This window comes from Mangifera indica, chromosome 1 (assembly GCF_011075055.1).
Source record: "Mangifera indica cultivar Alphonso chromosome 1, CATAS_Mindica_2.1, whole genome shotgun sequence".
NCBI classification, from domain to species: Eukaryota; Viridiplantae; Streptophyta; class Magnoliopsida; order Sapindales; family Anacardiaceae; genus Mangifera; species Mangifera indica.
The window spans coordinates 24915260-24931052 of record NC_058137.1 but is presented as its reverse complement, the minus strand read 5'-3'; the positions used below and the strand labels follow the sequence as shown (position 1 = coordinate 24931052).

Genomic DNA, 15793 nt, shown 5'->3' with positions numbered 1-15793 from the left:
TGACCTAAATTTCCTTTTTATAATAGTACTATATTGACAGTTGCCATGACTTAAATTTATGTATATACGTAAATATAAAAAAATATTTATTTCTTAAATTTTCAAAAGGTCTAAATAAATTGAATAATATTTTTTCCTTTCACCCACAAAATTTATATATTTACCTCTATTTATTTCACTTTTTAAAATTAATATATTAACATGATTTTAAATTTTTTTTTAAGTAACAAATTTCGTCATCATTCTGTCTTTTCTCTTTTTATTTTAATTTTACACTTTTTTTTTTTGGGTATTTTGGTCAAGTTTTATCATAGTCAACAAATCCTTATCCATAAGCCACCTCATACTCATTTTTGGTAAGTTGCTCTCTTTTTTTCACCCTTTATGTCTCACATCTCTATCTCACACGGTTTAACTCACCATGCCCCCTTAATCAACTCTACTAATGACTTTCACAACCCTAACCAACCATTGTTATCTTTTCCTTACTCATGCTTTAGCCACAATTTTCATTATAATAATTTTTGGTCTATTCAATTTCGTACATTTCACATTGTTAACCTCATTGATTTTGTTGATTTAGACAATCTTCACGCCACTCTTATCACTATTCTCATTGTTAGATTAGTGTTTCAATCTCACTATAAGAGTGTGAACAACAACATTAGTTTGTTGAGTAATAAACAATTGACAATATTATTTCTTACACATGTTGAACATTTGTCAAAGTGTGAGAGTGGCAATGGTAAGATTTTAGTTAAGAAAATGTGATAACTAGAATTTTTAAGCTTGAATTGTGAGAAGTGAAATGCAAGTTCTAAACTTGATTTGTAAAAAATATTTTTTTATTTTTTTATTTTTTATGTTTGAACGATGAAATTATTTTTTTAATATTTTTAAATAAATTAAGAATTGAATTAAAAAAAATGATCTACGCATATAATGGATGAAAAATTATTTTAAAATAAAATTTAATTCACGAGACAAATTTGGTATTGACCAGACATTGACCTTAATATGATTGCAGCTCATATCGGAAAAGAAGGGTGGTATGTGCTAAACCAAACCGTCGTGGACTCGAGGGAGCCCAAAAAAAAACAACCCGGTGTTTTAAAACCAACCCGAGACAAAATCGGGCCTGCGAACCCAACAACCTGAACCAGTCTTCATTTCTCTCCAGTCTTCACGCTTGGCTCTCACGAGTCAGGACTTCTTTATTTCAAACTAAAATGTCAATACTACTCTTCGTCAAGTATCCTCCGGTTCCTTCTGTACGGTTCCCACACCCAAATTCACTCCTCAAAATCCCCAAATTCAACCTTTTCAATAGCAAAAACCCTAGCTTTAATTACAACTTAAATCACGCTAAAATGTCGTCAACTCAGAGAGCCAATGCGGTTCCTTCCGTGCACAGAGCGGTAGCGGAGGCCATGAACCTGATGCAATCAACGCCTCCCACCTGGCAGTCTGCTTTGCTCAGTAACATCGTGATCTTCGTCTTAGGGTCGCCGATTTTACTTTCTGGTTTGTCTCTCTCCGGAATTGCTGCCGCGTTTTTGCTCGGTACTCTTACATGGCGCGCTTTTGGGCCCTCTGGATTCTTTCTTGTGGCTGCATACTTCGTTATCGTAAGTTTAAAAATATATATTAACTTATATGTTCTACTGGTTTTGAGTGTTGTGCGCAATTAGAATGCATTAATATATTATATTATGATAGCATATAATAGTCTGTTTTATATCACTTGGATTTGAATTTGATTCACAAGAAATAGTATATATATACTGATGGTTGTTTATTACAACTCTAAATATATGTGATAGCATATAGTTGTGTTAGGAGTAATAGGCTTTCCAAAAGTTGAATTGGAAAGTATTTAGAGCACTGGTTGAAAGCAAGAATTTATAGAGACTATTAATGGTTATGTACTCAAATTTAGTAAAGTGCTGCTATTTTCTATTTTCTTTTGATTAGAGGTTTTATTGTTATGGATTGCCATGTTTCTGCACTTTTCATTCCTTCTCTGTTATGGGCTGATCGGCCATTTTATACCTGTCAGGGTACAGCAGCAACGAAAGTAAAAATGGCTCAAAAAGAAGCACAGGGAGTCGCTGAAAAGAGGAAAGGAAGAAGAGGACCAGGAAGTGTAATTGGTTCCAGCACTGCTGGTTGTGTCTGTGCATTTCTCTCAATATATGGAGTAGGGGGGAAGGCATTTTATCGGCTTTGGCAGCTTGGATTTGTTTCCAGTTTTTGTACAAAGTTAAGCGATACCGTCTCAAGTGAGATAGGGAAGGCATATGGCAAAACAACGTTAGTATAATAATAATTGATTTGAATATCACTCTCTTTATCACTTGATGAAAAGGTGTTTTTGAAAACATTCTAGGGAATTGAACCTGACCGGGTTAATTGAATTGGTGTTAACATTAGTGGAAGTGCCATGGAAACTACAATTAAATTTGTATATGTTATGAAAAATATGACGGTTAAGTTTCTAGGTAGCACCAGAATTTCATTTTGATTTTATATATAGACAGACCTACAAACATACATAAATAAGGTACATACCCATATTTGGATCATGTTATTGTAACTTAAATATTGTGATTGATGAGTTGAAAATATGCTTATATCCTGAGTTCCCAACTGGATCAAGCTTTCAAGCTGTTGCTGAACACCCATGACCTAAAAGCATAAGTACTAAATTGTTTTCAATTTAAATACAACAATTTTGAGGGTTGTTGGTTCGAAAGAATAATCTCTTCTTTTGACTTTAATTAACTCTATAAATCTGTTGGACTAAAATTGGTTTGGAATTAAGACTTTTCATTTACTATACTAGCTATTTTAAATGGGTACTTACCAAATTGGTGTGTCATGAGTAGGTACCTAGTTACAACATTTAAGGTAGTTCCACGGGGAACAGAAGGGGCTGTTAGTGTTGAGGGAACTGTTGCTGGAATTTTAGCGTCGATTATTCTTGCCTCAGTTGGTTGTTACATGGGCCAGGTTTTGCTGCTTATCTCATTGTCTTTATGTATAATTTGATACTAAAGTTGGTTTACTCTTCGTTTTTATTACAGTTTTTTCCTCTTTCTTTTTTGGGTTGAATTAACTCTGTTATGAGCTTATTTAGTGTAGCTCTAGAAGCCCTTTCCTTTGCCCCAGATATTTTTTGTGTGTGCATTGTAAATAAACCAGTGGACCACCTAATATATATAAAATGAATGAATTTGGAGGCTAGTTAATGTAGCCATGAAAAGGGAGCTGGTCTATTGATTTTAGGCTTTCGTCATTAATGAGTTTTGATGATATAGTCTAAATTTGGTTCCTTGGTCCTTTTCTGGTTGTGTCAATATTGGTTAAGTTTCATTATATTGTTTCCTACTATCTTGAACAGGAGTCTTACTTCTAGTAGAATTAGTAAATAAAATTTACGTAAATATTTAAGTCATGTGATGTTTGAATTCTGATTTGAAGAGTATTGTGTTGTTTTTATTTATATTTAAGGATTATTTGCACATTGCTTTATATTCCCTGATTAAAACAGATAAATGCACCTGAGGCAGTTATATGCGTAATAGCTTCCCAAATTGCTAATCTTGGTGAGAGCATAATAGGGGCTGCACTTCAAGACAAAGAAGGATTTCAGTGGGTAAGCACCTGTTGAAATGACTCTTTTTATATCTTGCATCCCAGTTACAAGTTATCACTCTTATGTTTGGTTGGACTATTTGTTTTTTAACCGAGTATTTCATATCTGTAATACCATTGACCTGTGTGAACCTTAGATTACTTTGGCATTCTATTGGGATTGTGTTAAACTTTTAAAGTTGTTTTCTGTTGTTCCAGACCATTGGTTTTCTAAAAAATCTTTTATGCTATTCAAACCATGCAATACTTATGCTGCAGATTTTTGGTAGCCTGGCTGGGGAAAAGTATGATGATGATATGCTGGGTCTGTAGAACCAATAACTTTGAGACCTGCCGAGTCAGAATCAATATGTGAAGAAAGGAACCTGAAACTTTTTTTATTGAACCATATGCAAAACTTAATGGAGTTATATATTGGGTGGCAGGATACCTTTTTTTTTTTTTTTCAGTTATGGTTCACAGTTTCTTCTCTGCATGTAGGGCTGGATTCGAGCTCGAGCTCGAGCTCGGCTCGGTTTACATACAGCTGAGCTCGAGTTTGAGCTCGTGAAAGTCAAGCTTGAACTCGATTCGGTTCGTTTTTCGTTATTAAAACGATGTCGTTTTAATACATATTGATAAAAACGACGTCATTTTGTATCAAAATTTTTAATTGAAAAATTTGATGAGTAGCTCGAGCTTGACCAAGCTCGGCTAGGGCTGGCTCGTTTTGGGCTCGTTCGAGCTCGAACGGGCTTGGTTCGAGTCCAACCCTATCTACATGTGTGTGTGTGTGTGTTTGTGTGCACCCCTCTTTATGGACTGATCTTTTTTGTTTGAAGGTTGGAACTTGGGATCACTAGTTGTTTCACTTGCTTTTCTGGCTGGGCTCTGTTTCTTATTTGATACATCCTCTGTTTTCTGCAGCTCAATAATGATGTTGTGAATATCATCAACATATCGTTGGGCAGCATTTTAGCAGTACTGATTCAGCAATTTGTTCTCCAAAACTGGCATACATAATTTTCATGCAGTCACTAGGAAGTGTGTGCCTTACTCCACTGTGCCCTTCAATTTTCAATGCTAAAATTGAAAAGGTCATATTCATACTCACAAAAATGAAATATGCCTGAACACTTACTGCTACCTTTTAATGTGGTTTGGTACTTAATTTTTCTAGAAGAAAGAAATACATATGAATTTTTCTGTTACATTCAAACGAAGATCTCCACAAGTTTAGCTAACATTGAAGGACTTGAAGCAGGAAGGAGCATAATTGTATTGTAGATCTAAAATAGTTATGTTGGGATGATAGCATCCTGTGTATGGCTTGTAAGATCCATTACATATTATGTATCTACCTGTAGATTTGTGATTAAATGGCATTTTTAGCCTTAATTGAAACTTAGTAACTGAGAATGCTCTCTACATCTTTTTTAATTTTCAGAAATAAATTAAATTTAAAACCTATATGCAAGAGTTCTATTTGAGTGTGATTCCACACGCCCAATGTAGGAGGTGAGCTTCCCTTGATGTTGCTAGTTTCTCTCAAGATTTGGTTTGAAATTTATTAATTGCTAATTTAGGATTGTCATCTATGTTCATTGATTATTTGCCATTAAAGCTTATCTGCAAGTCTTACAATTTGGCATGATACAGCACACACAATGATAGCTGTGAAGCTCACTTTCCATAACTTTAATGGGAACTTGAGAACTCATTTATTATTTACTTCTAAAACTTCTATGAGAATTTCATTTGAGAGTGATTTTGCTTGCCTGAACGTCGTTAGCTTTCTAAGTTGGTTTGAAACCGTTGATTTCTAATGAAGGATTTGTTCATTTAGAGGACTATTTAAGAGTACCCATGCGATGTTGGCAATGAACTTCACTCACTGTATTTGAGCATGATTCTGTACGTACAACGCAAGTAGTGAACCTTGCTTAGTATAGCCAAACTGTCATTTTAGGGCTGAATCAATTACACCAATTAGGTGAAACTCTAAATCCAGTTATTGGTTTTATAACTATTATACTAAATAAGTCAAAAATTTAATCTTAATATTTCATCAAGGAGACTTAGACTTCTGCTCATCTTACTCTATCCTTCAAACTACTCTTTAAAGGTCATTTGAGCGTGATTTTGCACATCAAATTATGAGGCAGGTTTCCCTCAACGTTGCTAGGTTCCCTCAAGATCTGTACCAAGAGTTTGGATCTCAGGAAAAAGGAAAAAGAAAACTAAGTTAAGGGTTGTCATTTAGTTGTTGATGAGACTTCCTCAAGATTTTAGTGGGCAATTGGAATTCTTTGATAATTAACTTAACGCTTTTTTTGATGGTTTAAAAGAGGTAACTTTGTGTTATTTTAAAGAATAGCAAAGTTGAGAAACTTTTAAGTGATTTATTATTTGCATTTGAAACTTCTCTGTTAAAGCTGCATTTAAGCCTTTAAATACAGGAGATTAATCTAAGAACAAAAGTAGCCAAATTAGATGATTGTGTATGCGCCTTGTTTTCAACGCCGAGTCCCAGAATTCCCTCCTTTACAACAATCACTTCCCACTTTAACCATTTTCACCTTCTTGTCTTTTACTTCGCCTGAAAACAATGTCTTCTTCCTCTTCTTCTGCCTCTTCTTTGCATGAAGTCATTCTCACCAGCTCACCGGAAGGCCCCATCTTAGCCTATAACCCGTCCTCAGGTGCTGCTCTTGCTCGTTTCTCCAGCAGCCGGTCACCCCGGCGAGGCCTTGGTTTCGCTGGAAAGACCTTCATTGTTGCCTCCCATATCTCCCCGACAACTGCTTCAGGATCAATTCACTTATACAATTGGTGGGCTTCGACTCCCCTGCATAATCTCCCTGTCCCTGAACCTGTTGCTCCTCTAGTCTCCACTCCTGATGGCTCCTACTTGTTCACTGGTGGGATTTCTGGCTCCATCTATGTCATTTCTCTCCCCTCAGGGGACATTCTTAGATCATTTGCTGCCCATAAGAAACCTGTAACTTGCCTGGAAATCAGTGTCGATGGATCCCTTTTGATCTCTGGTGGTGACGATGGAAGAATCGTCACAGCACCAATCTTCCAACTTGTGGATCACCATGCCTCAGGTGATGAAAATCCCAGTGACTTGATGTTGCAGAAATTTGCAGCACACAACAGTTCAGTCACGGCCGTTCTTTCTTGTAGGGGATCATTTAACTCTCTAATAGTTTCATCTTCAACAGATTGCACCTGCAAGTTATGGAGACTGAATGGAATCCATTTGCACACGTTGACATTTCCTTCTGCAATCATGGGGGTGACACTGGACCCAACTCAGACAGAAATCTACGCCGCTGGATCTGATGGTTTAATTTACAGGGGAAACCTCAAGGTTGAAAGCGAAAAACCCAAAATCCAGGACAATGAATTAACAACAATGGCGCAAAAACACACAGGGATGGTGGTATCTGTAGCTATGGCGAACGAAGGAAAGAATCTGGTGTCAGCTTCAGAAGATGGAAGCGTTTATATATGGGAAGTTGAATCGGGGGAAGTCTTATTTGTGCTGGGAAATGAAACGGGGAGCATCAGCGAGATGGTGGTGGTGGCTTCAGGAATTGGTGAGAGCAAAGGGTGTGGAAATGGAAATGAAAGTGGGAAAGTTGAAAATTATGAAAATGGAGGTGGGGTTTTTGAGGTTTATGGTGAAGAGTTGTTGAGAAGATCAATGAAGGAAAATTTGGATTTGGAAGAAGTGTTGCAGGTGGCTACAAATAACAGGGGCAAAGCCATTGACATGCTTGAGTCTGCAATATCAATGTATGAGAAGCTACTGGAACTCATTCTCAAAGAAGCCATGAGAGGCTCCACCATTAATAATCTAAAAGACGAAGATGGCATGTAAACATCAGTTTTCTTTGTTTCTGAGTAAAGATGCCATTTCTATTTGGGCCAGAGCCATTCGCAAAACCCACAAGTTGGGCTTACATGTAATATAAGTTTTATCTTTTATTACCTTCTTTTTCTTTTTTTTTTAATATAAAGGTTTTAACATGACAAAAACAATAAAATTACATATACTTATTTTAAGTATATAAATAAATATATATTTGATATATATTATCAAGTAATTTGATAATTTTAAAGTAAAGATAAAATAACATTCAATCACATAGTGACATATGTCAAATATGTATTCATTTGTATACTCAAAATAGGTACGCATAATATTACTTAAATTCACAACTAAACCATTAATAATTTTTGTTGAATTTATAAATTTTGTAAATGCAAAAATACAAGTTGAAGATTTTTGAAGTAAGTACATATAAATTCTAAATGTAAAGTTTTTACCAAAAATAAAAGTAGAAAGTATTAAAAAAAATTAAATGTAATATTATAAATAGGGTATTTTGGCATTTCAATGAAGAAAATGGTTGATTAATCTTCTCCTTAAATAATAAAAACATGGTAATGATATTTTTTTTCACAAAAATGAGAAAATCATTTTTTGAATAATAAGAAAAATATTAATTTTGCAAATGTCAAATTGAGCATAAAGAATATTGTTTCACATGTATTTCAAAGAGATGTTTATAAATGGTCAAAGGACTTATATGTTACAATAAATTGGTTGATTTTGAATTAAAGATAAAGTATCACCTAATCATATAATGATAAATTATATGTATATTTATTTACGTACTCAAAAGTAGATACACATAATATTTTTATATATATTCACTTAAATGACCCATTAATAGTTAAAAATATAAGGGCGTGTATAAATAATTATTATATTTAGTTAATAATATTAAAATTACTAAAATATTAGTTTACTTAAATGTCTTTAAAATATTATTAATTATAAATAATATTGTGTTTAGTTAAACTTACATTTCTTAAGTTAATCATTATACCAACAATTTAGATTTCCATTACATCAACAATAATGTGTGAGGTTTGAATTAAAATAAATAATCATTGAATCAACAATTTAGATTTCCATTTTCAATGTTTTATTGTCCAACTAACCAACTCATTAATAAAAAGAGTAATACTATGTGTATCTGCTTTGAATATTATTTTATCTTTAATTCAAAATTATTTAATCATATGATAACATACATAAGTGTGTATATACATTCGTGTACCCAAAATGGGTACACATAATTTTATTATTATGTATATACATTTTTTGAATATAATTTAAATATATAATTAATGCGCCATCATGTAACTCGGTATTACTTTATCTTTAATTCAAAATTATCAAATTATATTATGATACATTATCTGTATACTTAAATTATATATTAAAAGTATGTATACATAGTTTTATTGGTTTATAAAAGTTATTCTTGAATTGAATATATCATATGTGAAATGAGCCTGTCTAAAAGGGAAATTGCTTAAGATGATCAATTTTTTTAAATATAAAGTATTTAACCAAATTAATTAGTAATGTGATTTTCAATATAACACTAATTTTTTATTTTTGGAAAGAATTTAGAAATTTTGTCAATTCAAAACTAAACCATTAATGATTTTTGGGTAAAATTAAAAAATTTTGTAACTTTAAAATAAATGTTGGTATGAAGTAAGTTACATATGATTTATAGATGTAACATTTTCACCAAATATAAAAATTGAAATTGTTAAATAAAATTAAATATAATATTATAATTATGATTTATTTATTTATTTATTTCTGCATTTCAATCAAGAAATTGGTTGATGTTTCTCCCAAAATAATATAAAAACATGGTAATGATTTTTTATCACAAAAATGAGAAAAACTATTTTTGAAAGAAGAAGAAAACTTTAATAATCCATGTTTCTTTTAGAAAACATTTATCACTTTTTCCAAAAGGCTAAAAACTTAGTCTTACCGAAAGCTCGGTAAAATCTCAAACTGATATCTATTAATTTTTAAAACTGAAATGTCTATCTTTTTGTAACGAATAAAGATAGTCATTGAAAGATGACAAAAAAACCTTTAAAAATAATTATTTTTTAAAGTTTAAATTGAAATCTTTTTTTAGACTTTTAAATTTAGAGGGAAATATGATAAGTTTTTATTTTTTAAATATTTTTAGTTAAATAGTAAATTTTAATAAAATAATAAATATTTGGGCTTTTAAAAATTAATTGGTATGAGTTTGAGTTTTTAGCTAACCTTGGGTGGGAATGAGTATTTTGGCCTTCTCCAAATAAAAAAAGAAAAAGTTGCAAGTTTGAATATAGATTTATAATTTAAAAAAAAATAGTTTTCAGTTTTTATTTTTAAAAATCTCACTTAAACTAATCATTAAAATTTTGGATCTCGAAAACTGAAAAATTCATATTTTAATCAGTCAACCTAAACCTTAATGCTATTATTCTGTCCCATCTCGTGCTGTCCCCGCCCTGCCCCGTTTAAACAAGGTTTATGTTAACGTCACCCGGATAGGAACCTCATAGCCGCTGGAATATTGACACGTAACAAAAATGATGTCAATTTTGGCATCATGAACGCCGTGATTTGGTGGTGCGGTTCCGTTTTTGGCATTGAGATCACACATTTCACGGGCTGTCACCAAAAGGGTTGCGTCACCAACTTGTTTTTTGAGTTCCGCAAAACATTTTTTAGGTATTTGTTGAATGTCTTGACACTATTTGGGACACGTAATCACTCAATTTTCAACTACTGCTCATTTTCTTTCATACATGTTAAATTACTGTAATACCCACGTTAAAAATAAATGTCTCAAAATTATAAGAAACTACTTAACAAAATTTAGTGTATATTAACATTAACATCAATAACTTACCCAAAATAATAATAATAACATCAATAATTTCCTTTACTTACAATTAAAAATAAATTAATAAAATTATATACATAAATAATATATATAATTTTATACATAAGTAATAATATATCATCATATAATTGAATATTATTTTTATTTAATTAATAATTATCTAATTACAATGTAACGTGTGAACTTTGATTTGCCACTATTCAAATATATAAAACTTCTATACTTTTGCCATATTTGGTAAACATCTCTTTTGTCTATATAAATATATCAAAAATGAAATCAAATCTTAGATTGTCGATGATTGAATTTTTTAATTAAATCTAAAGTTTTGTGAGTAATAATAAAAAATTTTTAGTTAAAAACCCAAATACTAAATTGTGTATTTGTGAAAAAATAGATTGATGATCTGTTAAAAATTGACAGTGACAATCCTACCAACCATATTTTTATCCAAAATTGAAGATAAAAATAATTTAAATATTATGTTATCTTTATTATATAAATATTTAATATATAAAAAAAAATATAATAAATTTATATAAACAAACCCATGGTAAAAATATCAATATAACTGTTTAAATATAAATAAACGATTTTTTATTATTTACCTAAGTGAATATCTTATATAATAATTTAAATTTTTTTAAAATGATACGTAAAATTATAAAGGGCAGAGTGGGAGATATTTATTTCCATATAAGTACGTAACTAGGATCGTTCTCTTCCTTTGTCTTTCATCTCTGTCACTGTCTCTGTCTCTGTCGCCGCAGCTATAAAAGCAACAGCAATTTCTTTATTCACTTTTACTACACGCGTCCTCCATGTTTTCCTTCACAATCTTCCCGTATCAACTTATAACTATTTTCTATCCTTTTTCTCAGAAACCAAACATCGCATTTCACTTATAAAAACCACCCACATTCTCTCCGTTCCTATTTTACTTCCCCACAACTTTAAAGTTTTGTGTTTTTTTTTTTCTTTATTTTATTCGAAGTTCAGCCAGCTCACGAAAATTGTTTTGAGGGTGAGCGCATTCGTAAGTGATAAAGTTCATCATGGCCTTTGATTCACCTGACCGGAGAGATGCTGTCATCAAGATCGACAGCGATAAAAAAACAAGTACAACTAAGAACACCAGCACCAGCAAGATTTGGCGAGAGTCAAGTTGTGATTTTTGGCAAGATAGAGATCTGAACAAAATCAACAACACAGAGAAGAAGAACGGGCAAGAAGGGAAGACTGCTGAAGAAGAAGGGGATTTTGATTTCATGCAAAGCAGTGCAGGAATGGAAGACCCACCCTCGAAGTTGATTGGTCAGTTTTTGTACAAGCAAAAAGCTTCAGGAGAGATCTCTCTTGATATAGACTTGGACATGGCAGAGCTTCAACAACAGGAAGCAGCTATTGAAAGTAACAGTTATAATAATATTTATAATCATAATGATAAACAGACTTTACCAACTGTGGCTGAGTCGCCTACTTTGCATAACAGAGATAATAGAGTTTCCTTTGAGTCTTTTAAAAGAAGGCATTTTAATTCTGATAGTTCCCCACAGAAATATTCTGAAGGTGAGGTTTTGAAGTGTACTTCAAACCGGTCGTTTGATAGGGATGTGTCCTATAATAGAAAGTCTAGTTTGTTGATGACTAAGACTAAGTCTAGGTTGTTGGACCCTCCACAAGATAGAGATGAGCAGAAATCTGGGAGGCTGATGGGGAGATCAGCACAGTTGAAAAGTGGGTTTATTGGGAGAAATGTTGAAGATGAAGAGGATGATCCATTCCTGGAAGAGGATTTGCCTGATGAGTACAAGGAAGAGAAATTTAGTATTTGGGTTGTGTTTGAATGGTTTAGTCTGATTTTGATTATAGCAGCATTAGTTTGTAGTGCAACGTTTAAATTTCTTAAGAATAAGAGGTTGTTGAAGCTTGAATTATGGAAATGGGAGGTATTGATTCTGGTTTTGATATGTGGTAGGTTGGTGTCTAGTTGGATTGTCAGGATTGTTGTGTTCTTCTTTGAGAGGAATTTCCTTTTGCGGAAACGGGTTTTGTATTTTGTTTATGGATTGAGGAAGGCGGTTCAGAATTGTATATGGTTGGGGCTTGTGTTGATTTCTTGGCACTACTTGTTTAATAAGAAAGTTGAGAGAGAGACCAACAGTAAAGTTCTTCCCGTTGTAACTAAGATCTTGGTTTGTCTTGTGGTGGGCGTGCTACTGTGGTTGGTGAAGACCCTTTTTGTGAAAGTTCTTGCCTCATCTTTCCATGTGAGCACTTACTTTGATAGAATTCAAGAGGCACTGTTCAACCAATATGTTATTGAAACACTTTCTGGTCCTCCAGTAATCGAAATCCAAAAGGCAGAGGAGGAGGAGGAAAGAATAGCAAGTGAGATTAAAAAATTGCAGAATGCAGGTGCTACTGTCCCTCCTGGCCTCAAGACAAGTGCCTTTTCTTCGCCACATCATGCAAAGGTGATAGGAAGTGGAAGGCTTCAGAAAACTCCTCGTGCGGGAAAGAGTCCTACGATATCTCGGACACTTTCCAACAAGGAAGCCGACAGGATCACTATCAATCACTTGCACAAGTTGAACCATAAGAATGTCTCTGCTTGGAACATGAAAAGGCTGATCAATATAGTCCGGCATAGGTCTCTTACCACATTAGATGAACAGATACAAGATTCAAGTCATGCAGATGAGTCTGGACCACATATTAAAAATGAATTTGAGGCAAAAACTGCTGCAAAGAAAATTTTCCAAAATGTGGCTAAGCGAGGGTGCAAGTATGTCAATCCTATCATGTTTGCAATTTTAAGTAGCATGTGCGAATAGGGTGCTTTTTTGCCATGAATTTGATTTTACTTCTTCACTGTTTTAAATTTTAATTTAATTGTTGAGTCTAGTTTTTAGTTTGTATTGTTGTTTTTCTTTTGTTTAAAGTTGCATCATCTTTGATCTATCTGTGGTGAGTTAGGCCACTAATGACTTGAACTTTGCTATAGAATTATCTCCTACTGAAGAAGCTCCTTCATTTAAGTTTCTTTTCTTATAATGTATTTTAGTGGGAAAATTATTAATTTTGCAAATGTCAAATTGAGCATAAAGAATATAGTTCCACTTGTATTTCATAGAGATGTTTTCAGAGGATATCAGTTCTTATACTGGATTGAATATACAAGGGCAAAAGATTGATATGTTAACTTCACTGAAATGACCCATTGATCATCTAATCAATTTTTTCCATATTTCTTTTTCAGGTTCATATTCCTGGAGGACCTTATGCGTTTCTTGCCGGAAGATGAGGCTGAGAAGACCATAAGTCTCTTTGAAGGCGCATCCGAAAGCAAGAGAATTAGCAAGTCAGCCTTGAAGAATTGGGTGGTAAGAATTAGGTGATTAATTATTTGTTATGTTGTTCTTTTCTTGTTTTGCCTATTCACTGTGTGTTGAAAGATTAATGTCAATTTATTTGAAGTTCAAAATGCGTGCATATTGATGTTTGATTATCTTTGGGGTGTCCTAATATCTACATCAGTGAACACAGTTACAAAACTTATCATATACAAGGTTTCTGTTCAAGTTGAAGTGAATGTTGCTTGTGATCTTGTAGGAATTTATGTGCAATGTAACAATAATGCAATGCATCTGCTTTAGTTTAATGTTTTTAGAGAGTGAAGAGCACTAGCCTTTATTTTGTATGTGATCTTGCAGGAATTTTCCATTGACTTCAATAGCTTTTATTGTTATGCGCAAAGTAATGATAATGCAATGCATCTGTTTTAGGTTAATGTTTTTAAAGAGCGAAGAGCACTAGCCTTTACTTTGAATGATACAAAAACAGCCGTCAACAGACTTCACCGTATTGTGAACATTTTGGTTGGCATTATAATTGTTATTATCTGGCTCCTTATATTGGGAATTGCCGCCACCAAATTTCTAGTCTTTCTAAGCTCTCAGCTTCTTTTAGTGGTATTCATTTTCGGAAACACTTGCAAGACAGTATTTGAGGCTATTATCTTTTTGTTCGTAATGCACCCCTTTGATGTGGGTGATCGTTGTGAGATTGAAGGAGTTCAGGTACAGAGAAAAATTTATGATTTATCTTTCTATCCCCCTACTATTACAAAATTTTATTTATATAGACAGTGTGTGACTCATGGAATGATTTATTGAATTGCAGATGGTAGTGGAAGAAATGAACATCCTAACAACTGTTTTCTTAAGATATGACAACCAGAAGATTATTATTCCAAATAGTGTTCTTGCTACCAAGGCCATTAGCAATTACTATCGTAGTCCTGATATGGGTGATGCAATCGAGTTCTGCATTCATGTAACCACTCCAGCAGAGAAGATCGCACTCATGAAACAGAGAATACTAAGGTAACTACGCAGAAATTCTATTACCATGCAATTTTTATCCAGCTTTTGCATATGAAAATTCTTTATTTGTTTGATCATGGAATGATTGAGTATTTCTCATTGTTGGCATTGCAGTTATGTCGACAACAAGAAGGATCACTGGTATCCACAACCAATGATCATATTTAAGGAACTGGAAGAACTAAATAAGGTAAGGATAGCAGTATGGTTGACACATAAAATGAACCACCAAGACATGGGAGAGAAATGGTCAAGGAGAGCACTTTTGGTTGAAGAAATGGTCAAGATTTTCAAAGAGCTTGACATCCAGTATCGTTTATACCCGATAGACATTAACATTCATGCCATGCCTACAATGCCTTCGATGCATCCTATAAACTCTTATAGCCTTTCTTCAAACCGGACCACAACCTCTAGCTGAGAGGCGAGACAAAGCGAAAAGATAGAAACCAAATATAAAGAGCCCCATTTGGTATATTGCATCATTTTGTATATGTAATGTTTGTTTGGCTTAATGTCATGAACTTCATAGCCATTGTGTTTATAGCCTATAAACAAATGAAAGTTTTAGAGATGATTGTATTTATTGTACGCAGTATTCTTTTCTCATATTTAGTGTTCAGTTTGAGTCATTTTCAATATGATCTTGCTATTTGTCAGTGGTATTTTTGAATAATCTGAAGAAGGCTTTGTTTAAACATGCACAATGGAGGTGCTTCTTTTCAGAAGAGTTCTAAGTGCTTTCTTCAGACAATTACGTATGGAGTTATTTATTGAGGACAACAATTTGGGCACCCCACAAAATATTCTACCGCTCTGCTCCGCCCCTGACCTCAGGGATGTCTATGCGCAAATCTCCAGTGATGAACAAAACATGTTGAAATAGTGTGAAATAACTCAAAAATTCATCGTCAAAGTTGCTTTCATTCAATTGATCCACTTCTTTTAATATCAGTGAAAAGTATTATACACTCATGA

At 33.2% G+C, this 15793-nt stretch overlaps 3 protein-coding genes across 6 annotated transcripts; all 3 read left to right on the top strand.

Moving 5' to 3' along the window:
• Positions 1-1154: 1154 nt before the first annotated feature.
• Positions 1155-5106, top strand: LOC123226603 (protein VTE6, chloroplastic-like). Of its 3 annotated transcripts, none has more exons than XM_044651159.1 (5): positions 1155-1628; positions 2060-2262; positions 2889-3012; positions 3554-3658; positions 4564-5106. In XM_044651159.1, the coding sequence occupies exons 1-5, from the start codon at positions 1230-1232 to the stop codon at positions 4657-4659; spliced, it is 927 nt and encodes a 308-aa protein (XP_044507094.1). In that variant the 5' UTR covers positions 1155-1229; the 3' UTR covers positions 4660-5106. The 3 variants fall into 3 exon arrangements, with proteins under 3 accessions (XP_044507094.1, XP_044507093.1, XP_044507092.1); XM_044651158.1 differs by lacking the exon at positions 4564-5106 and adding an exon at positions 3916-4100 and having other exon boundaries at positions 1159-1628; positions 2060-2313; XM_044651157.1 differs by having other exon boundaries at positions 1161-1628; positions 2060-2313.
• A 754-nt stretch (positions 5107-5860) lies between these two features.
• LOC123226588 (protein ROOT INITIATION DEFECTIVE 3-like) lies at positions 5861-7632 on the top strand. Of its 2 annotated transcripts, XM_044651147.1 has the most exons (2): positions 5861-6746; positions 6864-7632. In XM_044651147.1, exons 1-2 carry the CDS (start codon positions 6245-6247, stop codon positions 7523-7525), a joined length of 1164 nt encoding a protein of 387 aa, XP_044507082.1. In that variant the 5' UTR covers positions 5861-6244; the 3' UTR covers positions 7526-7632. The 2 variants fall into 2 exon arrangements, with proteins under 2 accessions (XP_044507082.1, XP_044507074.1); XM_044651139.1 differs by having other exon boundaries at positions 5864-7632.
• Positions 7633-11216: 3584 nt separating this feature from the next.
• LOC123220116 (mechanosensitive ion channel protein 6-like) lies at positions 11217-15474 on the top strand. Its single transcript, XM_044642140.1, has 5 exons — positions 11217-13215; positions 13690-13813; positions 14216-14509; positions 14613-14815; positions 14930-15474. The coding sequence occupies exons 1-5, from the start codon at positions 11483-11485 to the stop codon at positions 15234-15236; spliced, it is 2661 nt and encodes an 886-aa protein (XP_044498075.1). The 5' UTR covers positions 11217-11482; the 3' UTR covers positions 15237-15474.
• Positions 15475-15793: the final 319 nt, after the last annotated feature.

Coding starts and splice junctions, on each gene's coding strand:
- LOC123226603 (XM_044651157.1), top strand. CDS start 1,230: ATGTCAATACTACTCTTCGTCAAGTATCCTCCGGTTCCTTCTGTACGG. Junction 2,314..2,888: donor AAGGCATATGGCAAAACAAC/GTTAGTATAATA, acceptor TGTCATGAGTAG/GTACCTAGTTACAACATTTA. Junction 3,659..4,563: donor ACAAAGAAGGATTTCAGTGG/GTAAGCACCTGT, acceptor TGTTTTCTGCAG/CTCAATAATGATGTTGTGAA.
- LOC123226588 (XM_044651139.1), top strand. CDS start 6,245: ATGTCTTCTTCCTCTTCTTCTGCCTCTTCTTTGCATGAAGTCATTCTC.
- LOC123220116 (XM_044642140.1), top strand. CDS start 11,483: ATGGCCTTTGATTCACCTGACCGGAGAGATGCTGTCATCAAGATCGAC. Junction 13,216..13,689: donor GTGGCTAAGCGAGGGTGCAA/GTATGTCAATCC, acceptor TTTCTTTTTCAG/GTTCATATTCCTGGAGGACC. Junction 13,814..14,215: donor CAGCCTTGAAGAATTGGGTG/GTAAGAATTAGG, acceptor CATCTGTTTTAG/GTTAATGTTTTTAAAGAGCG.